The 27,931-nt window shown below is 42.7% G+C and overlaps 1 protein-coding gene across 1 annotated transcript; it reads left to right on the top strand.

The window, feature by feature from the left end:
* On the top strand, positions 1 to 26,883 carry LOC139468407 (sodium-coupled monocarboxylate transporter 1-like). The gene is made up of 16 exons (XM_071250360.1): positions 1 to 217; positions 733 to 1,346; positions 8,132 to 8,197; positions 8,510 to 8,561; positions 9,649 to 9,716; positions 9,971 to 10,125; positions 10,673 to 10,813; positions 12,820 to 12,949; positions 13,413 to 13,501; positions 15,238 to 15,353; positions 16,766 to 16,833; positions 18,528 to 18,614; positions 19,623 to 19,840; positions 20,866 to 20,966; positions 23,955 to 24,076; positions 25,317 to 26,883. The coding sequence occupies exons 2-16, from the start codon at positions 975 to 977 to the stop codon at positions 25,509 to 25,511; spliced, it is 1,980 nt and encodes a 659-aa protein (XP_071106461.1). The 5' UTR covers positions 1 to 217; positions 733 to 974; the 3' UTR covers positions 25,512 to 26,883.
* The last annotated feature ends 1,048 nt before the right edge of the window (positions 26,884 to 27,931 follow it).

The raw sequence follows: 27,931 nt of genomic DNA, 5'->3' as shown, positions 1-27,931 counted from the left end.
CCTGAAACCGTCACTGGAACGTATGTCTATAATTAGACAGGGGAGCCAAACAACCCTAAAAATGAGGTCACGAACGGAGAGCGCTGGATCAGGTTCATGTGTACAAGCGACATTATTTATTGGGGTGCACGAACCACGTGCATGTACAATTGTCAGAGGGTTTGTGAATATATTGGATATGCAACACGAAGCGGAGTGCACACTTTAACGGACCACTGTGAGTATCAACATGTTTCTATCTCACTGTTTAACCATGCATACTGTTGTGACAAGTAGAGCTCTTAACGAACGGAACCCTTTCGTTCAAAAATCCATGTTTCCATAATCCGACTTTATGCTAACATATTGTTTCAGTGATTAGGTCGAAATTCATTGTGTGTAGTGAGCGTCGATCTGAAAATGTTGTTTTAACATAATCAAGTAGTGATACGTATTAACCGAAGCAGGTGGTTATTTTTTTGCAACACGCCTGATGAAAGCGAAGCTGTGGGTGTACATACATGTAGCCATTGTGCCAACGAATGGTCATGACAGATTATACACAGTACATTTAACTTGACAAACCTTGAAATTCATTTTCAGACCGTGCATTGTGTGTTACGGTTATCGTGCTTTGTGTTTCTTTCATACGAGCTTATGTAAAAACCGCGAGTAAATTACACTTAACAAGCTGGTTCATTTTCGGACGGTGATTGTGTGTTACGGTCAACGTTCTTTATGTTTCTTTCACAGGAGTTTATATAAACGCCGCCAGTGACCACGATGACCATTTGACCGCTGCCACATCAGGAGAACTCATTATACATGCGAAATCTCTTGACCACAGCGTTTGAAGACAAGTGCCCTTGAACCCCTTGTGAGGTTCAACACGCTCAACAAGTTTAATTCTCATTTGACCCTTGACACTGAAGCAAGGACAGTGTCCATTAAAGCATTCCGCGTGTATAACTGACTGTCTACAGAAGACATACAACATGGACATGGAGAGAAAATACAGCTATCAAACTGGCGAGAAAAGTACATTCGGTACCATTGACTATGTGTTGTTCGGAGGATTATTGATGGTTTCAGCAAGTATCGGTTTGTTTTATGCCATCAAGGACAGGAATAAACATACAACGAAAGACTTCCTCCTTGCCGGCGGGAACATGCACGTTGTGCCAGTTGCCTTGTCACTGTTAGCCAGCTTCATGTCCGCCATCACCATCCTCGGGACCCCATCCGAGATGTACAAGTACGGCACCATGTACTGCTGGATAGGCCTGTCCTACTTCTTTGCCGTCTTTCTGTCAGCTCACATCTACATCCCTATCTTTTACAGAATTGGCATCACAAGTTCCTATGAGGTAACACGAGACAGGTTTTATGATAGATAATTGAGGTATTTGCGTACCGATATATGCCTACCAGTTATTGGGACGCTATGGTAGTGATAGACTGACGCACATGCTTTCGAAATGCGAACTATGTACAAGTACTGGTAGTTGATAAGATGCATGTCTAACGACTATTTTGGTACTTCGCAACCATCTGTTTTATCATATATGCAAAGAAAAAAAAGTTAAATCAACATAACGCACATCTTGGAAAGTCAGCAGTACCTGTATAAAAAAGCCGACAGAGCAACAATTTTATTATGTATGCCTAATTCTAAGATGCTTCGCTAAAAGATTAAGGGCGATGACACTACTTTATCAAACGCGAGCATCCTCGTGCTTTAACTATAGAGTTCATGAAAATATACTTTATTAGACTACACATGGGGTAGAGCAAACCTTATTTTTCAATCAACATATGACTACAACCATATCGATATAAATATTTCACCATTTATTGATCTTAAAATTTTAAAAATGATAAGGACACTTATTTCTAAATATTTAAATAATTAAATATCGTGGAAGGAAAACAAGCGACACACGCAACAGGAGAATGCCAGTTGTTACAAACACCCAATGACATAAGCACGTGACATAAGTTACTTCGAGGCGGTCGGGTAGCCTAGTGGTTAAAGCGTTCGCTCGACGCGCCGAAGACCCGGGTTCGTTTCCCGACATGGCTAGAATATTTGAAGCCCCTTTCTGGTGTCCCCTGCCGTGACATTGCTGGAATATTGCAAAAAGCGGCGTAAAACCATACTCACTCATTAGTTACTTCAGACCCCTGTGTGGGTGCCTCATAGCAATAACTCTTCTTCTTATCCCCCAGTTTTGTTAATTATTGTATCACTTTGCCATGTGAATAGTCAAACGTTCAAATGTGAAACCATCCGTGAAGATCCGGGAAAGAATATGTCTTCAGCAACCCATGCTTGCCATAAAAGGCGACTATGCTAGCTTGTCGTAAGAGGTGACTTACGGGATCGGATGGTCAGGCCTGCTGACTTGGTTGATGCATGTCATCGTATCCCAATTGCGTAAATCGACACTCGTAATGTTAATCACTGGATTGTCTGGTTCAGACACGATTATGTACACACCGCTGTCATATGGCTAGAATATTGCTGTGTGCGGTGTTAAACAGGAAACAAACAAACAAATCAAATGTGAAACCACCAAAATAATGAAATCTCTAGAAATCATTTTGCACGTTGAACCTCCTTTCACGAAACGAAATTAGATGAACGATTAACGCAGAGCTATGTTGCAACACGGCTGAAAGTAATCGCAGTGCCCTGGCCGCTCTGTGGAATGAGACCCTGCGGTTACAAACGCCTTATAAGAGGATATTCAATACTGTAAACTACGGTTATAACGAACTGAAAGGGACTACTTAATTTAGTCCGTAATAATCGTAGTTCGTTATAAGAACATAGACAGCATATATATACAGAAAATGGACGGAACAGTTCGTTATATCCGTCAGTTCGTTATAAGCGTGTTCGTTATAAACGTAGTCTACTGTATGTTCAAAGATAATTGCCTGCCGTGCTTAATTTTTCTAAATGGTATAGCTCACTTAGAATTATATGCACGACTGTCAACATTTGAAACAAATACCCTGTGAACGTAAAAATGAACTGTATTGTCAGTAACTTGCAGGAGACACGCGTATTTCCTTCAGTTCCATGTAAAAAAAACACACGGTGAACGAGCGAGTTCGATTTAACGTCGATTTGAACAGTATCTCAGTTATATCACGGCGCGTCAGCTTGATATATGAGGAAAGACCGAAGTGATGCAGGTCTTAGGCGTTTACCTCTGTTGAAACTCATGAACAAAGATAAGGTGCTGACGACCCTTAATGCATAAGGGCATACTCTGCTACCCGTGTATACGAAGTGAAGTGGCAATACTTGAACGGTATAACAGGGGTTCAGTCTCTTTAATGAAGCCGAGCATTTATTGCGTGCAGTCGTACCTTTATGACCTGTTGTTACAAGTTATCTACATTAATTTACTTTGTACAAATGATAATAAATATCACGTCCCGCATGGAATACACCTGCTGCACACTATCCGTTATATTTAGGGTCTGTCGTGCATTAAACGTGATATAAATGAACTCCGCGTGTTAAGAAGGCCATATCTCATTGGGCAAGAGGTTCCAGCTGTGCTTGGTTTATCAGGAACACATTTGAACAAACATTTCAGACTATTGGTGCATGGTATCCAGCTGATAGCTGGGTTGGACTAGAATTTGGAATCTTGAACGTTAATGAAGCAGGGCTGTTGAACATAGTGCTGAATGTAATCTGGGTGTTTGTCAGAGTATTTGTTCAAAGATATGAATAAATCTGAAACAAATACGAGCGCGCGGGCGACGTTACATCGTTAACCACAGTGGTTCGAATACATTATGGGGATTATTCTCGAGTAGAGTTGCCAAAGAAACAGAAATTAGGTTGACACTTTTGAATGACGTTGACAATCGAATCGAAACTGTAAATCTCTTCCTACGTGGAAGAATACCAAACACCATCATCTCTAATCGCTGTTTTAACAGAACTCGCTTTAACTCTACGTGAATCTATTGCGTGTGGTGCAATGTCAAGGCCACGTTGCGCCGTGAGGTATTATATAACTACGTGATAAGTACAACCCCGGCTGTCGGTGTTTTCAACGTCAATGCATCAGTTAAGATGGACCAGCGTAGTGCATACAGGCCAACTTTGCCAAGAAAAGAATTCGTGAATATGTTTATACACACGTGTCTATTATTGCAACAGCTTAAACTTCCATAAAAATCACACAATACTACATCACACACACACACACTACTACATTACCTGCACACACACAAAAAAAACAACCAACAAACAAACAAACAAAACACACACAATACTACATTACCTGCACACACACACACACACACACACACACACACACACACACACACACACACACACACACACACACACACACACACACACACACACACACTACTACATTACCTGCACACACATAAAAAAAACAACAAACAAACAAACAAAACACACACAATACTACATTACCTGCACACACACACACACACACACACACACACACACACACACACACACACACACACACACACACACACACACAAACACTACTACAATACCTGCACACACACAAAAAACAACAACAAACAAACAAACAAACAAAACACACACAATACTACATTACCTGCACACACACACACACACACACACACACACACACACACACACACACACACACACACACACACACACACACACACACACGTTTATTTCGGAATTATTGATATGTTATTGAATTGAAGGTATCTTGAATGGAATAAGATATCTTAAATATAGATAACTGTAGATATCGGCAATAAAATCTCTGTTGGTCACGTTAGCTGACTTGTTTGATGCATTTTATCTATCCCAATTGGGTATGTCGGTGCTGATTATGTCAATCACTGGATTGTCTGGTCCAGATTCGATTGATTATAGGTCGTTGTCAAATACTTGAAAATTGCAGAGGTCGGCGTTAAAAACAACAACAATAAACTAAACCAAAACATCGGTGAGGTGAGGTGAAATGGGGTTTAACGCCGCGCTCAAGATTATTGCACTTATATAGTTGCCCGTTTCCGGAAGAAACATAAGAAGGCATGTCGTGGGGGTGCGGTCGCGGGCAGACTGGGACAGACGCTGAGATATAGGTCACGCTCTGTGCACATTCGCAGTGATCGTTGAAACTGAAATGGTCCTCCAGTTCTTTTAATTATTGTGATAACAAGAAAAACACGCCAGAAACAAGAGAAACGAATACTTGCGAGTGTATCGGGTTTCAGATTGTTAGATTTTTACTTACTACTCTCCGCATGGAGCCTTGTAATTCATTATACAAATTCTCTTCGGCCCTCATGAAATACGTGTATGTGCATCGGACCCGAGCCGGCTGAAGTACGTTTATCTGATTGATGTCAGAAGTTAATTGGGGTCACAATGTATTCTTATCACATAAACACAGCATAACAATGCCTGCAGTCTAAACCCACTAGCAGATACCGCGTCGCGACGACAGTTTCAGATAAAGCATTTCTCAACATGTTTATAGGCACTGGGACAGCTGACAGACATACACGTTTCACCAGCTCTAATTCGTAATATGGATGTATCAACTTTTCCGAACAAACCTGAAAAACGAGAGTTCAGCATCAACCCTACTGGGCCTTCATTATAACTGCAGAATATCTTCATCCAGTTTAATCACAATAAGTCTAGATGACAAAAATAGACAAGTCTAGCGGGTTATAATTCTCATGCATAAGATGAGAAAACCTTGTGGGGTGATAACATATTTCATAGTCTGCTCTCCTTTATTTCGTTAAAATAGGGGGCACGGGTGGCCCAGTCGTCAAAGGCGCCGCGATTCGCTGTGCAGAGTTGCGTCCCTTGGACATGTCAGAAACCTATAATTGTTGGTTCAAATCCCGGTTCGCCCCGATTATGTTTCTAGGTTTGTCAGCACCATACCCGTGCTCGTGGGTTTCACCGAAGTGGTAAACGTCTGAGACCTGCATCACTTCGGGCTTTCCTCCCACATTAAGCTGACACGCCGTGACATAACTGGAATACTGTTAAAAGCGGTGTAAACCCAACTCACTCACTCACTCGTTAAAATATGCTATTTGTTGTTGCCCGGCACTCGGCATTAAGTAGATAAAACAAGAACTGATCGTCTCGGAGTCAGTATATCAACGGACCAATATAACATACAAGTGCGTGGTATATCCATGCTTAACTGCGGCATGGTATCTCAATGGACTACCACTATTCTTGTCAAGTCACGTGTTTTATTCGTATGAAGGCCACAGGCCCATATACAGCTAAGGTGCAAAAATACATTAGCTGTATATGGGCCGATGTTAGTAAGTGGGTGAGGGAATAGTTTTACGCCACAACCCTAAATAATAATCTCACGGAGTGTGTTTGTCTGTTTGTTGTTTAACGCCGCACTCAGCAATATTCCAGCTATATGACGGCGGTCTGTAAATAATCGAGTCTTGACCAGACAATCCAGTGATTGACATCATGATCATCGATCCACGCAAATGGGATACGATGACATACATCAACCAAGTCAGCAAGCCTGACCACCAGGTCTCGTTAGTCGCCTCTTACGCCAAGCATAGTCGCCTTTTACGCCAAGCATAGTCGCCTTTTACGCCAAGCATAGTCGCCTCTTACGACAAGCACAGTCGCCTTTTACGACAAGCATAGTCGCCTTTTACGACAAGCATATTTCACCTTTGACGACAAGCATAGTCGCCTTTTACGACAAGCATATTTCACCTTTGACGACAAGCATAGTCGCCTCCTCGGCCAGCATGGGTTACTGAAGACCTATTATAACCCGGATCTTCACGTATCAGAAACCGGACTATCATATGGATGTATCATTATTGACTGTGGTGTCATACCTGTTCAGAATGACTGACTGAAAGTTAATATACTCGTCGTGCGAGTGATATATATTCATTGAAACGAACCATGGTCGAGATATACTGAGTGTCAGGTCGGTACATGTTTTCTGCGTGGCTCACAGGACATAAAATCCGGGTTTGTGTTTACGAGGAAAATATTGGCAGCTGCTGTGTAAATAGTTTTTTAAATACTGCTTGATATTTTCGTTTTGATGGAATAAGTTGCTACTCATAGTTATTCGCCATGATATTTATTTATCAGTTAAGCTGAACAGAACGAGCCATGGTTCTTTTTAATCACTTACCCGTGCTCTAGGGTTTCATCAAAGTGGTAAACATCTGAGACCTGCATCTTTTCAGGCTTTCCTTCCACATTAAGCAGACACGCCGTGATGCTCTAGGGTTTCATCAAAGTGGTAAACATCTGAGACCTGCATCTTTTCAGGCTTTCCTTCCACATTAAGCAGACACGCCGTGATGTAACTGGAACACTGCTCAAAGCGGCGTTAAATCTCAGTCAGTCAGTCAGTCACTCTCTCACTCACTCACTTACTCACTCACTCACTCACTCTCTCTTGTCTCTGGTTTCCGTGATATTCATTGCATTGTATCACCGGATTCCCTGTTCCCGATTCGACTATATTTATGCCTCCGTGATTTAACTGGAATGTTAGTGGTTGATTCAGATTTAAAGTCTTCACGGTGCGTTCGTGAGCGTATTATATGAGACGTTTAATTAGGAATTGACTTTAATATTTTCTGCGTTTATGGAGCTGTAAAAGTAAAACCAGATGTGCTCTCTGTAAAAACCCGCGTAAAGTGTAAACGTGTTAACTCCGTACACACTAAAACATTGAAATCCACACCGAAACGTCGCCTCAATTGCAATAAAGTTGTTTATCTATAATAACTTGCCCTAGTTAATAACCTATGTATTTAAAATAGATATCTTTGAAAAACCACTTCCAAACGCCACTGAAAGAAGTTACATAAATGATGGCTTGAAAAAGAAAGAAATATTTCTTAAAATCGATTTTCAAGATACCTTACCTCATGGTGATAACTTGACCCGACAGTTCTGTAGTTATACCTATAGTCTGTGTTCGACTCTCAACATTGGCACACATTCCTAAACCTGCTTTAGTATTTTCTGTCTACATTGCGATTACTGCGAAGATGACCTTGTCACTGGAAATCGTATAACTTTATTACGCAATAACTCGATAAATGCTATTTCTCCCTGTTTTTTCAGTATCTGGAATTCAGGTTTGGTCAAGCGGCCAGATTGGCCGGAGCCCTAACGTACATTGTACAAATGGTAAGTGATGGATGTTTCAACGACATTCAGATCACCACACACAACACACCGACATGCTGTGTGAGAAGTAACCAGGCGTCTGTATGTGTAGTAGAAATATTTAAACCAAATCATAAAACAGCTATAAAATATGCCACACTCTTTCAACACAATCTATGTTGATCGAGGTTTATATATGTTATCTTCGTTTTGACGGCTGTTTTATTTACCTCGACTAGCGGTCCATGAGCCAACCCTACATGAAATGAAATATACCCATCCGCCACCTCATTGCACACTCGCTGATAAATATTTCATCTGCGATTATTCCAGACAATCTACATGGCCTGCGTACTTTACGCCCCCTCACTGGCCCTGAACGCAGGTGCGTATTCCCAGGATATATACTCTTTACTTCTTTTCCCTGAATGCAGGTACGTATACTGGGATATATGCTCTTTACCTCAATTTCCCTGAATGCAGGTACGTATACCGGGATACATTCTCTTTACCTCTTTTTCCCTGAACGCAGGTACGTATTCCCAGGATATATACTCTTTACCTCTTTTTCCCTGAATGCAGGTACGTATACCGGGATACATTCTCTTTACCTCTTTTTCCCCGAACGCAGGTACGTATTCCGGGATACATTCTCTTTACCTCTTTTTCCCTGAACGCAGGTACGTATTCCCAGGATATATACTCTTTACCTCTTTTTCCCTGAATGCAGGTACGTATACCGGGATACATTCTCTTTACCTCTTTTTCCCCGAACGCAGGTACGTATTCCCAGGATATATACTCTTTACCTCAATTTCCCTGAACGCAGGTACGTATTCCCAGGATATATACTCTTCACCTCTCTTTACCCTGAATGCAGGTACGTATTCCCAGGATATATACTCTTCACTTCTTTTTCCCTAAACGCAGGCACATATTCCCAGGATATTTACTCTTTACCTCCTTTTCCCTGAACGCAGGTACGTATTTCCGGGATACATTCTCTTTACCTCTTTTTCCCTGAACGCAGGTACGTATTCCCAGGATATATACTCTTTACCTCTTTTTCCCTGAATGCAGGTACGTATACCGGGATACATTCTCTTTACCTCTTTTTCCCCGAACGCAGGTACGTATTCCGGGATACATTCTCTTTACCTCTTTTTCCCTGAACGCAGGTACGTATTCCCAGGATATATACTCTTTACCTCTTTTCCCTGAACGCAGGTACGTATTCCCAGGATATATACTCTTTACCTCATTTGTCTGAACGCAGGTATGTATACCGGGATATATACTCTTTGCCTCATTTGTCTGAACGCAGGTATACGTATTCCTGGGATTTATACTCTTTACCTCTTCTTTTCTGAACGCAGGTACATATACCGGGATATATACACTTTGCCTAATTTTTATGAACACAGGTATACGTATTCCAGGAATACACATTTCTTTCTTGAATATATTTGCAGTGACAGACTTCAATCTGTGGGGTTCTATCTGGGCTGTGGGGCTTGTCTGCACCTTCTACACCTCCATTGTAAGTACGGGGGCCCGACATATCTGCGTCTGTAGTGGACATGCACGTAGCCAAATAGTCAAAACTGAGACACAGTGCTGGTATAAGATTCTGTTTTGAGGATAATCTAACTATACCCCGACTTTAGTTGAGAGTGCATGGGGTCGATATGGAACCAAGTTATAAATTATTTAAAAATTATATATTTCATAGAGAATGAAAAAAACCCGACTATGATCTATAACGTTAAATGAAGTGTTCCATGTCGGCTGTAGGGTGGCATGAAGGCGGTGCTGTGGACGGACACGTTTCAGACGTTCATGATGCTTGTGGGGCTTCTAGCAGTGCTCATTCAGGGCTCCATAGAGATTGGCGGGTTCCAGCGGGCGTGGGACATCGCCTACAATAATTCCAGGATAGAGTTTCTTGAGTAAGTGTCTCGGGTAACAGGTGTACAGTGAAATCCCGTTAGTCCGAAAAAACATCTTCCGGTCGAGCACCCATTTGTCAGACACCCCATTTGTCAGACAGCTAAAAACAGCGACTTTTATGGTTGAGGTAATATGGTAATATTTACTTCCACATCAACGTCAATGTGCTGTAAGTCACTCAACTGTCTTTTCCATTGTCTGACAAAAGGGAAGACCCCTTCTGGAGAGTCGAGATTCTGTATACATAATATGTATGATTAAATTGATATTACCCTTGGGCCAGACTTGATCCGCCGACTCTCTATAATGAAATGTGGAAATTTATGTACAATTTTGATATTCTGTTATTTTTGTTGGTTTACATTTTATTAAAATGGTAATGTTCAATAGTCAACTTTGCAAGTAAGATTCAACGATTTACATAGAACAGTTATCTGATGTACACACATCGTCTACAGAACAAACAAAAGCATGGTAATTAGGTGTGTCAAGAAATGATACAACCCAATTCTTTCAATGATCAGCGTTGAAACCTTTGACCCCCAGGTTCAGCCCTGACCCCACCGTCCGGCACAGCGTTTGGTCCTTGGTCATCGGCGGCACCTTCCTGTGGACCTTCGTGTACGGCGTGAACCAGGCGCAGGTGCAGAGAGCAGTTGCCTGCCCCACCCTCAAGAAGGCGCAACTGTAAGAAAGCACCCCACCCCTGTGTCATGTGCATGCAACGTCTTAATGACGGCTTAATGAGGAGAGTCCTTGTCTCCCCCGTGTGGTCAGAGAGTCCTTGTCTCCCCCGTGTGGTCAGAGAGTCCTTTTCTCCCCCGTGTGGTCAGAGAGTCCTTGTCTACCCCGTGTGGTCAGAGGGTCCTTGTCCCCCCCCCCCCCCCCCCCCCCCCCGTGTGGTCAGAGAGTCCTTGTCTCCCCCGTGTGGCCAGAGAGTCCTTGTCCCCCCCGTGTGGACAGAGAGTCCTTGTCTCCTCCGTGTGGTCAGAGAGTCCTTGTCTCCCCCGTGTGGTCAGAGAGTCCTTGTCTCCCCGTGTGGTCAGAGAGTCCTTGTCTCCCCTTGTGGTCAGAGAGTCCTTGTCTCCCCGTATGGTCAGAGAGTCCTTGTCTCCCCGTGTGGTCAGAGAGTCCTTGTCTCCCCCGTGTGGTCAGAGAGTCCTTGTCTCCCCGTGTGGTCAGAGAGTCCTTGTCTCTCCCGTGTGGTCAGAGAGTCCTTGTCTTCCCCGTGTGGTCAGAGAGTCCTTGTCTCCCCGTGTGGTCAGAGAGTCCTTGACTCCCCGTGTGGTCAGAGAGTCCTTGTCTCCCCGTGTGGTCAGAGAGTCCTTGTCTCCCCTTGTGGTCAGAGAGTCCTTGTCTCCCCGTATGGTCAGAGAGTCCTTGTCTCCCCCTTGTGGTCAGAGAGTCCTTGTCTCCCCCGTGTGGTCAGAGAGTCCTTGTCTCCCCGTGTGGTCAGAGAGTCCTTGACTCCCCGTGTGGTCAGAGAGTCCTTGTCTCCCCTTGTGGTCAGAGAGTCCTTGTCTCCCCCGTGTGGTCAGAGAGTCCTTGTCTCCCCCGTGTGGTCAGAGAGCCCTCGTCTCCCCGTGTGGTCAGAGAGTCCTTGTCTCCCCCGTGTGGTCAGAGAGTCCTTGTCTCCCCCGTGTGGACAGGGAGTCCTTGTCTCCCCTTGTAGTCAGAGAGTCCTTGTCTCCCCCGTGTGGTCAGAGAGTCCTTGTCTCCCCATGTGGCCAGAGTGTCCTTGTCTCCCCCGTGTGTTCAGAGAGTCCTTGTCTCCCCGTGTGGTCAGAGAGTCCTTGTCTCCCCAGTGTGGTCAGAGAGTCCTTGTCTCCCCCCCTGTATGGCCAGAGAGTCCTTGACTCCCCGTGTGGTCAGAGAGTCCTTGTCTCCCACGTGTGGTCAGAGAGTCCTTGTCTCCCCAGTGTGGTCAGAGAGTCCTTGTCTCCCCCCCTGTATGGCCAGAGAGTCCTTGACTCCCCGTGTGGTCAGAGAGTCCTTGTCTCCCCCTTGTGGTCAGAGAGTCCTTTTCTCCCCCGTGTGGTCAGAGAGTCCTTGTCTACCCCGTGTGGTCAGAGAGTCCTTGTCCCCCCCCCCCCCCCCCCCCCCCCCCCGTGTGGTCAGAGAGTCCTTGTCTCCCCCGTGTGGCCAGAGAGTCCTTGTCTCCCCCCGTGTGGTCAGAGAGTCCTTGTCTTCTCCTAGGGTCAAAAGAGCTCATAGACATGCACAAAACCTAACTTAGTGTGACCCCGAAGATGTTCCCTTGGCTTAATGCTCCCTTGGCTTAATTTGCTGATTAAGCAAATTCAAATAGGGATCAATTTTAGTTGGAGTAGGAGAATCAGTTCAGTAGAAGCAATATTGATATGTAATCTTCCGATGACTGATTTTCATTCTTTGAAAACTAATTATCCCAATGAGTAGTCAGCAGTGAATGGGTACCCGGTAGGATGAGATGGTAATGTAACTGTTAACCTTCTCATACCTCAAAGGTAGTTTGGCTGGTATACTCCCCAGGGAGCTGAGAATGGAAATCAAGTGCACACTGACCCGTTGACAGGGATAAATATAAAGAGATAACGCCATGAGTATTTACTTCATGAATGAAATCTGGCGCATTGTCAATCGACTTGTTTGTTGAGGGCGCGCCCTTCAGTGTTTACGCACCGTCAATAGATAAGTCATGTGGTCTTCTTCAGCGCCTACTGGATCAACTGTCCTGGCCTCGCCATCATCCTCTACCTCACCGCAATGATCGGCATCGTCATCTACGGCTTCTACAGCAAGTGTGACCCGCTGGAACTTGGACTCATATCTGCCGGCGATCAGGTGACAACAACCATCACACTACTTTTGAGGTTACCGCATTTCGGGCAAACAGGGATGTCTAGATGCAACCTGGTTTCATCAAGGACAAGTTGGGAAAGAGCCTGACATAGAACGGCTAAATGCAAACTATAGTGTTAGGAGGAGACGCATCATAGCCTTATAAATTAATATGATAAATGAAAACTAGTGTTTTATTACCGGACAAAACTTTCATTGTACTTTGTCCATATAATGCATGTTAAACATAGGTGACTCTGGTCATCGGAAGTGTGACATCAATCAGTTGACAAGTGCTGACATTGATCAACCAAAGTTTACTTCGGTAAATCTTGGGTCAAATTAGGTTAATTTCATTTTTAGAAATGTTTTTTTTTATTTCAACCATCGATCCTAGGGCTTTGAGGAAAAATCGAAATCCAAGTAATTAAAATATTTTTTTCCTGACGGTAACTTTGTATCGCAGCTCCTGCCGCTGTTTGTGATGGACGTCCTGGGCCGGATACCCGGAATACCAGGCTTGTTTCTCGCCTGTATGTTCAGTGGAGCGCTGAGGTAAGACACGCAGTTATACACTACTACTACTACTACTACTACTACTACTACTACTACGACTACTACGACTACTACTACTACTACTACTACTACCACTACCACTACTACTACTACTACTACGACTACTACTACGACTACTACTACTACTACTACTACCACTACTACTACTAATGAACGTAATGATAACAACACTACTCCCAATACTTCTGCTTCTCTATTCTCTATCTACTACCGCTACTTCTACTACCACCACCACCACTACTACTACTATTACTACTACTACTACTACTACTACTACTACTACTGCTACTACTACTACTACTACTACTACCACTACTACTACTACTACTACTACTACTACTACTACTACTACCCATGCTTGCCGTAAAAGGCGACTAACGGGATCGGGTGGTCAGGCTTGCTGACTTGGTTGATGCATGTCATAGCATCCCAATTGCGTCGATTGATGCTCATGATGTCAATCACTGGATAGCCTGGACCAAACTGGAATACGGCGTTAAACAACAAACAGACAAACTACTACTAGTAGTAGTAGCAGCACTCTTACTGCTACTGGTGGTGAGGATTTTTATAATCTTGATTGTATGCGATTCTATCTGTCTCGAAATAGTATTTCATTTGCACCTATGACTTTTCAGCCCCACCCCTAAGGCGTTGCGAGCATCTGTTTATATGTACAGTGATGAAATATTGTATATATCTGAATATATTTAATCCATACCTCACTCGAGTTAAGTATGAAATGACACAATGGTTTTCAGAGTAAGATCACGAAGATCACTAAGACAATACGTAATAAGTAGAACATTTGTTTATTCGTGTTACTCAGGCTAACGATAGGCGTAGTGCTTAGATGATCGTAACCCCATACTTTACATAGGCGTAGTGCTTAGATGATCGTAACCCCATACTTTACATAGGCTAACGATAGGCGTAGTGCTTAGATGATCGTAACCCCATACTTTACATAGGCTAACGATAGGCGTAGTGCTTAGATGATCGTAACCCCATACTTTACATAGGCGTAGTGCTTAGATGATCGTAACCCCATACTTTACATAGGCTAACGATAGGCGTAGTGCTTAGATGATCGTAACCCCATACTTTACATAGGCTAACGATAGGCGTAGTGCTTAGATGATCGTAACCCCATACTTTACATAGGCGTAGTGCTTAGATGATCGTAACCCCATACTTTACATAGGCTAACGATAGGCGTAGTGCTTAGATGATCGTAACCCCATACTTTACATAGGCTAACGATAAGCGTAGTGCTTAGATGATCGTAACCCCATACTTTACATAGGCTTACGATAGGCGTAGTGCTTAGATGATCGTAACCCCATACTTTACATAGGCGTAGTGCTTTGATGATCGTAACCCCATACTTTACATAGGCTAACGATAGGCGTAGTGCTTAGATGATCGTAGCCCAATACTTTACATAGGCTAACGATAGGCGTAGTGCTAAGATGATCGTAACCCAATACTTTACATAGGCGTAGTGCTAAGATGATCGTAACCCAATACTTTACATAGGCGTAGTGCTAAGATGATCGTAACCCAATACTTTACATACGTTTTATTTTTCTTATCAATCATAGATAGAGGCTCAGGTACATTAAACAAATGCAAATCATTTGTTTGTCATTTTATGAATGCTTTGGACCTTGATCGGTCGAATACGTAAACCAAAAAAGTAACTTGATCCACAGCACCATCTCGTCGGGACTCAATTCCATCTCCGCAGTCATCCTGACGGACTTGGTCAGGAAGTACTGCTGCACTAGGATCAGTGAGAAGAAAGCAACCATCATCTCCAAGATTCTCGGTCAGTCCTTCATTTAACAATTAAGAATTGACATCCGCGAATCTTTACAGTGTGAACACCGGTTTTTACATTTATAAGTCCATAAACGCGAGAAATCTCGTCGTAGTAAAGTCAATTCTTAATTTTTTTTTAATAATAATAAAATATAAATAAAAAATAAATAAAATAAGAAACAAACAAACAAACAAACAATTTTTTTTAAAATAAATAAATAAATAGATAAATAAGTATTCAATCATTATCACAAAAAATGACAACAATACGAAATCAGTGACGTCGTTCAGTGCAATATCGCAACCCAAGTCCCGCCCACCCTATTATCAACCAATCAGGGAAGAGTAATCCGCTTGTGGGCGTGGCCTATTCTTGTCGGTTTCTGGAAACATAAACGCAAAAGCAAAATTGCTTGGTAAGCCGATCAAATTCCATGGAATCAGTTGGAAATTATATACTTATTATTACTTCACGGTCTGTTAAATATGTATTTAGCGCGTTCCTTGTCCCATAATTATGACGACTTTCGGGTCTAAACATGTTTAGGATCTGTGTTTAACAGCTAAACGTGTTTAGGATCTAGATGTGGTAAAAACCCGTATTTCCACCCCCACCCCCAACCAACACCAACACACCCCACCCCACCACCCTCACACACAAATGTCAATTCATCTAGTAACCATTGTCTAATCTTGGTTTTCTTATACACTATCATGTAAATGTTATACCAAGTTCTGGTGGGAAATGTGTTATACAAATGTGTTATACAAATGCGTTATACAAATCTGATTGCACATCTAATTGCAATACATTTTGTGCATCTTATCCATATAATACCCAGTGATATAACATTATCTAAACATGTTTAGTGCGGGGATCTTGTGTTCAGGTGGTAGTACAAAAACTCATTTCATGTGTTTAGACCCTAAACGTGTTGAGATAGAACACACCAAATTTGTATTCCGTTTAGGATTTAAATGTCTTGTATGTCTTCAAATTCTAAACTCATTTTTACAGTGCATATATCCATATATTATATACACTAAACGCTTATCGTGTACAACAATATAACAATATGTTATATACATGTACATTGAACACTTCGTGTGATACTATCTATAGAACACAAAAATACTTCGTGGTTTCTTTGAGTCCACGCGATATCCAGCCAAAGCCTATTACATGGTATTTTATCTCAATCAAAATGCCAGTCACTCACGCAATACAAATAATTGGGCAACTTGTTACATTATTACAAAATAGTGCATTGTCCATACATAATGCATTTGTAGAAGAAACACGCATAACTTGTAAATATGTTGAACTATGGGCCTATGGCCTCTCGGTTTGCCATGAATAAACAAAACTGACTGAACAATAGCCAGCTGAAGCTTGAAATTTAATGATCTCCCTTTCAGCCGTGGTGATCGGGTTTGCTGCTATCGGCCTGACATACGTGGCCGCAATGCTTGGTGGCATTCTAGAGGTAGGTACTATAGAACTACTCCACATTTATAACAATACAACTAGGCCGTGCATTGGCTGCGATGTTAAAGGAAAGTGAAATGCATGCATTTTCGAGCCATGTTTATCGCCTACCATCTCGATCATGAATAGTGCCCACTATGCAGTTAAGAGCCCTTCAAGTGGAATAATGCAATGAAAAGTATGATATCTGGAGCCGGAAATATGTGTGTAGAATCAACCATATTACATTCCCACCCTTTAAACAATGCAGCACAACTCAATCACGATCAACTCAAAACGCCATGCGGGTAAATCAAAAGACGGCATCTTAACTTGAAGTTTCACTTTGTGTTCTGTTACGAGGCTTAAGCAGCTCTCACACTTTGCCGGGGTGGTTGCCGAGCTCTCCCGAGCCAAACTCGGTAGGGACTCGGGAAGAGACTACATACGAGTATTATACGAGTACGCTGCGAGTGTGTTTCGAGCCCCATAGGAGTCCAGTAGGAGTCCAGTGGGAGTCTATTAAGAGTTGCATACGAGCACAACGATCTCGATACGAGCTGTACGAGTTTGGTACGACGTTGGTACGACGTTGGTACGAGGTTGCTACGAGCTGCTAAATAATTCGGCGGGAATTTGTCACATGATTTAACATGGAGGCTCGTATAGCTCTTATTAGACTAGTCAACTCGGCAATAAATTTTGCAGACGATCCTTATACGAGTTCTGTACGAACACCATGAAGGTACTACGAGTAGGACGGGTGTGTTACGAGTTTGTTAGGAGTTGGCTGGCGGCCCGAGTGTTTTTAGTGGTACTAAAACTCTCGTAGATCAGTACGAGGTATCCCGAGTTACCCCGAGTTTAGTACGATCTCGCTACGAGCTCCATACGAGTACTCCGCAACTCGGCAAAGTGTGAGAGCCCCTTTAAAGGCCCGTCAAGACCCGGGTTAGTTCAGCAACCCATGCTTGACGTAAAAGGCGACTGAGGGGATCGGGGAGTCAGGCTTGCTGACTTGGTTAATGCATGTCATTGTATCCCAATTGCGTGGATCGATGCTCATTATGTCAATCACCGGATTGTCTGGCCCAGAACGGATTATTTACAGACCGCCGTCATATAGCTGTAAATATTGCTGAGTGCGGCGTTAAACAACAAACAAGCAGACAAGGATTAAATTCTGGAAGTTCAAAGATGCAAGATTGGACTTTCACATTGTTTTTCTTGCTCGTTTTATAAACAAATATTTTGTCTAGACTAGGTGTACCCTCATTCGTTGACGCATACTACCAATGTTAACGTCATAGTTTTCTGTGTACAGAGATTTATCAAAGTTCGCACACCAATAGATTGTAGGATTCTATATTTCCTAGTTAGGTTTTGTTTTATTAGAGAAAAGTAAGGTAACCTAGTAATAAATCAACATACCTTTTGGGTGTTGGAGGTGGGGTAGCTTTGGCTCATCGAAGACCTGGGTGCCATTCCTCACACGGGCACAATGTAAAAGTCCATTTCGGGTGGCCTCGGCCTTGATATGGCTGGAACATATGGCTCAATTCTGAGGACACTACCTAACCCCCAAACCCATCCACCCCACTCACTCTTTCACTCACTCACTCTTTCACTCACTCACTCACTCACTCACTCACTCACCCAAACACCCACCCACCCACCCACTCACTCACTCATTCACTGTGACTTGTGTTACAGGCCGCCCTGGCGTTGTACGGAATCCTGGGAGGACCTCTACTTGGGGCATTCACTTTGGGGATGCTCTTCCCGTGGGCCAATCAGATCGTGAGTCGGACTTCGCCACGTATTACAGTATCAGACCTTTATCAACAGAAAAGATAAACACATTGTCCTGAGATTAAATTGTATAAATTTCATCTAAATAAACGTTAAAAATATCCCAGGGTATATTTCATGTTCGCCTTTCCTTATTTTATTCAGCTTTTATGTAAGAAAAGTATTGTGATTTACTTAAAACTAAGTTGAAATCTTGATATTACTCTTCAAAAAGAAGTACGCCTAAAAACGTTAAGAAAGTAAAGAACGATGAGTTCATAGAAACATTTATAACTTACCAGACTAAAAATCAAGAAAGCATCAGTCGTGGCACGTTGTCCGTCCGTCGTAAACTGTTATCTTCTCTATATCTTAGAAACCATGAGGGTAAGGACGCTTGTAAATCTGCCATGGTCATGCCAGATAACCAATCGTCACATAAAAAAGGGGGATGTTGTTTAACTTTCTTTGAGTAGTATATTTGGCCGAATATTGTGATATTTTGAGGAAAATCCAACTTTCCCGCTATAGTTGGCAATAGTGCCATGACAGTCATTATTCATGTGTAATTTGGGGGCTTCTCCATTGTCAGGTATCAATGTATCTCTTTATGAAAACTCCTCTGTGGTGTTTGTTGTATGGACACGGTCGTTAATTATTTTGGTTAATGGAAAAATGCAGGACAGAGAAGGTTTCCTTGCAGTCCTTGCAAGCAAAGACAGTTCTCACCCCATCGACCACTGGTTTGTCTGTTCCGGACTGACCTCAGATGGAGTATTGACCACTCTCTCTGCTGCTCTCTCAGGAGAAAATTGACTACTCTCTCTGTTTCTCCGACAGAAGAGTATTGACCACTCTCTCTGTTTCTCCACCAGGAGAGTATTGACCACTCTCTCTGCTACTCCGTCAGGAGAGTATTGACCACTCTCTCTGCTACTCCGTCGGGGGAATCTTGACTACTCTCTCTGCTTCTCTGTCAGGAGAGTTTTGACCACTCTCTCTCCGTTTCTCCGTCAGGGTGCCGTGGTAGGGATCGTCACAAGTCTTGTGTTCATGTTCTGGATCAGCGTCGGCTTCCAGATCTACAGACCTGAGGTAGCAGCGTTGGCTCCGATCAGCACGGTGGACTGCAACTGGAACATCACTACAATTGCAGCGACTGCAACAACAACTATGACGACATTCACCGGAAATGCATCGTCAGTTCTTTCCAACGCTACTGCAGCGCCCGAAAGGTAATTTCTCAGCCATCAGACAGTTGAGACAAATAATTCATATGTAAGATGAATCGAGAGTAATAACTATCCGATATTTTCACATGTGTATTTTAGCGCGTCGTCATACTAATGCGTCAGTTGAAGCGATATATCACATTGATCAATTGCTTAGAACAAAACCATACGACGTCATCCAATCTTCATGAAGTCGTAAGTTGTTAACATTAAATCATGAATAATAGATAAACATTTATTAATCATATTGGTTAAGATTTGACATTTATACGTTCTTCAATTTCGTTCTTAATAACAGCATCAGACAACTAAATGGGGTTTGACTTTGCGTTCAAAATTATGACATTTCTATGGCCAAGTGCATGCACGGGTGTGGCTGCTTGTATTTGTCCGGACGTATGCCGGGTTTATAGTGCTAGTCCGCTAAGATCGTACCATGTCACAGTTTAACACGGATACCCTTCTCACACACGGTATTCTGGCTCCAACCGACCAGACCATTAGTTATCATCTTAATATCGAACGCCAGGTAGGCAGGGTAACAACAAATACCATATTTTATGGTCTTGTGGTATGAGGCGGCCAGGGATCGAACCACCAACATTCCGCTCTCCGGGCAGATGCTCTACCACCCGACCACGGAGGAGAGGACTTGGAAATACGGATGATCTGCTCATTGACATCCAACTGGATGCAGTTCCAATGGCTCGGGGCTTACATAACGCATTCAGTCAGGGCAGATAATCCGTATTTCCTTCTCACTCGTTGTTGCGTCGCTGAATTATAAAGTTTGATTTTGATTTTCAACCGGTGAAAGACGTCTATTCATAAAAGGTACGACGGGACAAAAATATCAACTGGGCGTTGTTCCTGTGTTAATCTAGAAATAAATCATGGTCTTAAACATACTGTCTGCCACATGTAGCGTCAAGTATTTTCATTATGCAATGGCCCATAATAATAGTCCACAGTATATATGATAAACTACGCCCTTTTTGTAAGGTTTTCCCTCCCTATTACTGTTACAGCACTCCCCTGATGGGCCTCTACACGTTGTCGTACATGTGGTATACAGCCACTGCCGTAGCCACCGTCGTCATTGTCGGGCTCATTGTCAGCTTCATAACAGGTACGAGGTATTGAGCAGGCGTCTCACTGTATATAATTCATTTAAGTACATACATTTGAATAACACTGTTGCAAAATATTTTAACACTATAAACTGCACAAGTTGCAATACGACATGTGAATAACCATATAACAAGAATATGCAGGCTGCTTTTTACGCCTATGATTCTGGTGTTGGCGTTTTGATTCAAATTCACAACAAATAAGTTATTTGTTTTTCGTATATTTCCTTTCCTTGAGAACACGTTGAGTCTTTTGGGGGAACATTTGTTGCTTTTACAACGTGGAAAAAGACAATGATTTTCTCTAAACAAATGTTATGTTTTTGTAAACCTGATGGACTACCAACTAATGAGTCTTAACGGAGAGTTTATTCTCAACCGACGCGATTCCCGACATGGGTACAATGTGTGAAGCCCATTTCTGGTGTCCCCCGTCGTGATATTGCTGAAATATTGCTAAAAGCGGCGTAAAATCAAGCTCACTCACCCACTCTCAACCGACGCCTTGTTTAGTGAGTCATTGCTTTGGTACGTAGGTAATTAAGCACCTAGAAAAGTGAAACATTAGACATTTTGTTCTCATGTTCTTGTAGAAAAAGATTAAATTTCGAGGAAAAAAATAATTAATTTGTTGTTGCCTGAACGATTTTGTGTCGGAACGCGTGAAAGGCGTGATGATTACGCACTCATCGCTCACATATGCAGACGGTTTGTCCTTGAGTTTGTTGTTTGTGACTTTTATCAGACACATTTACCGCATACATAAATACACGATTGTCGTTCAGATTGACATATGTCACTTGTGACGTAACGTGGTCCCTGGGACGAGGGTAGTTTGTTCTGTTAGAACACGTCGGGTGGCAGGTAACAGCCTGGTCGCATCACAGTGTTAGTAGTCAACAGATTTCTCCTCAAAGCTGGAGGGGTCATGTGTGACGTGGGAAGCAGATGTTTTCCATTGTACTGAAACCCGCTGACACACTAAGATACAGACAAGCCAAGTGTCATAGTCAGGTCTGGATTCGAACCCATAACATGCAGATCCTGGTCCGGCTAAGAAATGGCGGGACCTTACACCCCTGGGCCACACGTGTACTGACAAATGAATATTATGAGGAATTGTTTTGAGATTTGCGCTGCAGTTTGTGACAATGTGTGTGCGGTTTAAACACCAATAAAACATTGTCATGTTGCATTTCATAACAATGCACCGTTGATCTGTTTCATTTCATAACAATTCACCTTTAACCTGGTGCATGTCATGACAATCACCTTTAATCTGTTGCCGTTTATAGCAATACCCCATTATTCTGTTGCATTTCATAACAATGTGCCGTTGATCTGTTGCATTTTATAATAATGTACCGTTGATCTGTTGCATTTTATAATAATGTAAAGTTGATCTGTTGCATTTCATAATATTGTACCGTTGATCTGTTTCATTTAATAATGATGTACCGTTGATCTGTTCCATTTTTTAATAATGTAAAGTTGATCTGTTGCATTTTATAATAATGTATCGTTGATCTGTTGCATTTTATAATAATGTAAAGTTGATCTGTTGCATTTTGTAATATTGTACCGTTGATCTGTTGCATTTTATGATATTGTACCGTTGATCTGTTGCATTTTATAATAATGTAAAGTTGATCCGTTGCATTTAATAATGATGTACCGTTGATCTGTTGCATTTTATAATAATGTACCGTTGATCTTTTGCATTTTATAATATTGTACCGTTGATCTGTTGCATTTTATAATAATGTAAAGTTGATCTGTTGCATTTAATGTTGTACCGTTGATCTGTTGCATTTTATAATAATATACCGTTGATCTGTTGCATTCTTTTATAACAATACATGTTGATCTGTTGCATTTCATAACAATGCACTTTTGATCTGTTGCATTCCATAACAATGCGACCGCCTCCGTGGTCTAGCGGCAGAGCGTCCGCCCGGAGAGCGGAAGGTCCGGGGTTCGATCCCCGACCGCGTCATACCAAAAGACGTTAAAAGATGGTACTTGTTGTTACCCTGTCTGGCGCTCGGCAATAAGAGGCTAAAACAAGGACTGGTCGGCTCGGAGTCAGTATAACAATACATGTTGATATGTTGCATTTGATAAAAATGCACCGTTGATATATTGCAGCTTATAACAATGCACGGTTGATCTGATGCAGTTAGTTACAATAGTGCACTAATACTGATGTCTTGTAATGCCAATGCTTCACTGGTGTGTTGCAGTACACAACACAGATATAAGATCAGAATTTATACATTTGATCTGTGAAGGATATCCGAGCTTATCATTTAATGGGTAGGTTTCTCGGCAGGATAAAGCCAACGGATAAAAACGATATCCGTTGGGGTCATAGGCGGATAGAGATGCAAATATCAAAGGTCAAGTAGGGACTACTTTCAGTGTTTACAAACAGCGTCGCCCTTGTCATTCGGCAATCGAGTCAGAATTAACCATCGGGAACCTGGATAAACTAAAGGGATAATTGCTATCATTATCAAAAGAACAGTCTGATATACTGAAAATCAGTGTCTAACTGTGATGTAGCTAAGGCATTTTATAACTTTTGGCAACTTTGGAGAGGCACCAGGCCTAGCCAAGCGGGATCAGTAGCCATATCTCTGCTTGTCGACCTCTGCGGCTTGAAACCTATTCCACAAATTAAAATGGTTGGATTTGGCCACGGCTCGCTAAATACAATGTTTATTCCTAATGCAGGATATTTACCATCCCCAAACACACTCGCGCGATAACCTCTATATGTTCTGTTCACCACGGACCCTGTACAAGGGCCACACGTGCTGCTGCCAACGTGACATGGATGTGATTTCTTGTTTGTTACTTAATGCACACCTTTCACACACTTACACTGACCACATACGAAACATCATAACAATATGACAACATGGATACCCTGCTGTTTCCACTATAGCTGTTATGAATAATGTGTATATGCACCTCTCTTTCAGGCGCAACGAAACCAGAAACTTTAGATCCACGGTTGATGTGCCCATTCTTCGATATAGTGTGCCCCTACCTCCCAGAGAAGATCCTCAAACCGCTCAGATTTGGAGTCCGATATGATAAATTGGTAAGTTGAGTAACTGTTTTCATTACTTGTTTTACTAATAAGCAATTCCGTATTTTGATTACGTCAGAATTTATATTCTTGCCAAATCTGTTTTAAAAAATACGAAAGTAAGTAATTTTAGTTTTTATTTCTATTTCTTCAACCTACTCGATAATTTAAAAAAATAAATAATTTTTTGGGCAGATATATCCGAAAGCCTAACATTTTGAATTTAACACGTATTTTGCAGTGTACTTTAAGTTCAATATAGCGACAAACCCTTACCTAAATCCTGACAAATATCTGCAAATAGCACAACACCAGTTTCAAAATGAAGGTATACATAAACAAATGTGATTTCTTTGAGAAAGGATTCTAGAGAACGAAACCTCTTGACCTCACTATGCTTTAATATGTTGCCGACTGTATGCACAAGCTCGTTCAGATTCAGCTTCTCTTTAATCCTCATGTCTGTATTCTGTCTGTAATTTTCACTGGAAGTCAGTTCTTAATCCTCCCGCCTGTCTGTAATGTTCACCGGAAGTCAGGTCTTAATCCTTTAATCTGTCAGTACTTTTCACCGGAAGTCAGGTGTTAACCTTCCCGTCTGTCTGTAATGATCACCGGTAGTCAGGTCTTAATCCTCCCGTCTGTCTGTAATGATCACCGGAAGTCAGGTCTTAATCCTTTAATCTGCCAGTACTTTTCACCGGAAGTCAGGTGTTAATCCTGACGCCTGTCTGTAATGATCACCGGTAGTCAGGTCTTAATCCTCCCGTCTGTCTGTAATGATCACCGGTAGTCAGGTGTTAATCCTCCCGTCTGTCTGTAATGATCACCGGTAGTCAGGTGTTAATCCTCCCGTCTGTCTGTAATGATCACCGGTAGTCAGGTGTTAATCCTCCCGTCTGTCTGTAATGATCACCGGTAGTCAGGTGTTAATCCTCCCGGCTGTCTGTAATGATCACCGGAAGTCAGGTCTTAATCCTCCCGTTTGTCTGTAATGATCACCGGAAGTTAGGTCTTAATCCTCCCGTCTGTCTGTAATGATCACCGGTAGTCAGGTCTTAATCCTCCCGTCTGTCTGTAATGATCACCGGAAGTCAGGTGTTTATCCTCCCGTCAGTCTGTAATGATCACCGGAAGTCAGGTGTTTATCCTCCCGTCTGTCTGTAATGATCACCGGAAGTCAGGTGTTAATCCTCCCGTCTGTCTGTAATGATCACCGGAAGTCAGGTCTGATTCCTAATGTCCATTCCAGGGAGAGGCAGACATTACCAGACGACCGTCCACTAGATCTGAAGTGAACCCCCACCTACAGGACGAGAAAGAGAAGGAGGCGGGAGCGCTGGGTTGGTCCGTCGATGGCCAGGTGGTAGACAAGGGCGCGGCTAACCCCGGCGCAGACACCAGCCTCGGAGAGGAGGGTGGGACCTCTGTGTCTACAAGACTCTGATCCTCATGCTGTGGATTAGTGTGTGTTCATGTGTCCTCAGTACGTTGTAGAAGTATTTGAACAACGTAGCAATATATAGGAACAGCTTGTTGAAGTGTGGCTTCAACGGCTCACACAGTCTAACAATACAAACTGTAAAGGTAGAAATAAAATGTATTTGGGCACAATTTCTTTACTATAGAAATACTCTAGACGAGAAATGTGAAGAAATGTAAAGGCTGATATTGAATGTAAAAGGGCACAATCTCTTTACTATAGAAATGTGCAAGACGAGAAATGTGAAGAAATTAAATATTCAAAATACAAGATATGAGGAACTGTGTCAACACGGGGTTACCATGGTGACGATGAAGGAGGTGTCTGGGTTTATCTTTTGATTCCAACACAGGGCACAGGTCACTACACAGATGCACTTGGGGTTCTGGCATAGTGTTCCCGGCTAGTTGTACTGAGGGTTCCGGTACAGTGTTCCCGGCTAGTTGTACTGTGGGTTTCGGTACAGTGTTCCCGGCTAGTTGTACTGAGGGTTCCGGTACAGTGTTCCCGGCTAGTTGTACTGTGGGTTCTAGCATAGTGTTCCCGGCTAGTTGTACTGAGGGTTTCGGTACAGTGTTCCCGGCTAGTTGTACTGAGGGTTCCGGTACAGTGTTCCCGGCTAGTTGTACTGAGGGTTTCGGTACAGTGTTCCCGGCTAGTTGCACTGAGGGTTCTGGTGAATGTTCTCAGCTGGTTGCACTGACGGTTCTGGTACAGTGTTCCCGGCTAGTTGCACTGAGGGTTCTGGTGAATGTTCCCAGCTGGTTGCACTGAGTGTTCTGGTACAGTGTTCCCGGCTAGTTGCACTGAGGGTTCTGGTGAATGTTCCCAGCTGGTTGCACTGCGGGTTCTGGTACAGTTGTAGCTCACCACCTTCAGCTTGGGAGGGTAAAAAAAAATGTTATGTTTTAGATATGGTTATCTATGTAACGCCAATAACTGTCATACCGCAGCGGTTGCTTGGCGGAACGGCATCCCAGAGACCATACCTGGGCCAGACGGCTGCAACATTCATTCTCTCAGCTCGAGTCCTCGCCCTGCGGATATCAGATTCGTAAGCTACTCCGGGCTTACAGCTTACGTGTTTACCAGCGAGATGGAACCGAAGACGACAACTGCAGTCTCCATGTTTGTATGGCACTATGCAAGCAGCTGGAAGTATCACACGTCGATTGTTGGGCCTGTCTCGACGTTCTCCTGAGGGCAATGACTCAGACGAGCTAGAATTGCTTCAGCATCTGTCACCAAGATGTACCGGTGGTGCTCGTCACCAGATACAGCATCTACAAAACATTACACACCTCGGAGTAGAACCTTATCATAATAGCTTCCAGTCTTGGGACATACCTTCAGCAACGAGTTAACGAGGAATAGTTGGAAAGTAGCAGTACCAATGTCTTATTTATAGCCCTGGTCTCTTGGCAGAGATAAGATTTCTACTGGAATGCACACATGAATCACACATCTGTATTGATTGTGCCTAAAACGGGATTTGATCAGTACAAGTTACGAAATAAACGTAAATAAAGGGTAGCAGGGGTGGCTATGTTGTCCAAAGTACTACACATTCTCGGTGGTGAGTTACGTCCCGTGTGATCGTGAGTTTGATTCCCAGATTCGTCTTAATAATCATTGGTTAGATAGTTACCAAGTGATCAACGTGTCTACCCTGTTCACGTGGACACTGATGCGTACACGAGTATTTATACACACAAAAGTAAATTTACTTACAGTAAGCAAATGAGTCACGTGAACACATTTACGCACGTGTGTAACGTGGCCCAAAGAGAATATTTACATTAGCAAAAGAGGTAATGAAAAAGTATACAGTAAACTACGTTTATAACGAACACGCTTATAACGAACTGACGGATATAACGCACGTACTTTTTTGTCCCAACTATTTGCTGTAGTTATGCTGTATATATGCTTATAACGAACTACGGTTATAACGAACTAAAATTGGAGGTCCCTTTGAGTTCGTTATAACCGTAGTTAACTGTATTTACACATAAGTAACTTTACATGGTGTGCAAATTTGGCCAGGTGAACAGCCATGATGTTTGCTGAGCGTGTAAAGTGACGGCATCCGATCCAACTATAGCAGTGTATTACGCCATGTTTAAGTGCAGCAGCATCCTGCGTGAAAACATGATCGGTTCTCTTGTTTTAAGGGGAGCAAAACAAGAAGTTGCTCATGACACTAATATAACAAGCGAATGCGAAGTATCTCTACTTTTACATACATGAATCGCTTTACCCCACAGCAAATATACACGTATATGTATTACTGTTTATGTGAGCGGGGTATTAGACTTGCATCACTTCGGCTGCCATTAAGCCCTGATATAACCGAAACAGTGGGCGGCGCAAAACACAACCCT

This window comes from Haliotis cracherodii, unplaced genomic scaffold (assembly GCF_022045235.1).
Source record: "Haliotis cracherodii isolate W230 unplaced genomic scaffold, xgHalCrac1.p SCAF_2, whole genome shotgun sequence".
NCBI lineage: Eukaryota > Metazoa > Mollusca > Gastropoda > Lepetellida > Haliotidae > Haliotis > Haliotis cracherodii.
This window is presented reverse-complemented; position numbering and strand designations above follow the sequence as displayed.

Excerpts from the sequence above, each read along its gene's own strand:
- LOC139468407 (XM_071250360.1), top strand. The coding sequence starts at position 975 with ATGGACATGGAGAGAAAATACAGCTATCAAACTGGCGAGAAAAGTACA. Across the intron at positions 18,615-19,622 it reads TCCCGTGGGCCAATCAGATC|GGTGCCGTGGTAGGGATCGT; the intron begins GTGAGTCGGACT and ends TTTCTCCGTCAG. Across the intron at positions 20,967-23,954 it reads CATTGTCAGCTTCATAACAG|GCGCAACGAAACCAGAAACT; the intron begins GTACGAGGTATT and ends CCTCTCTTTCAG.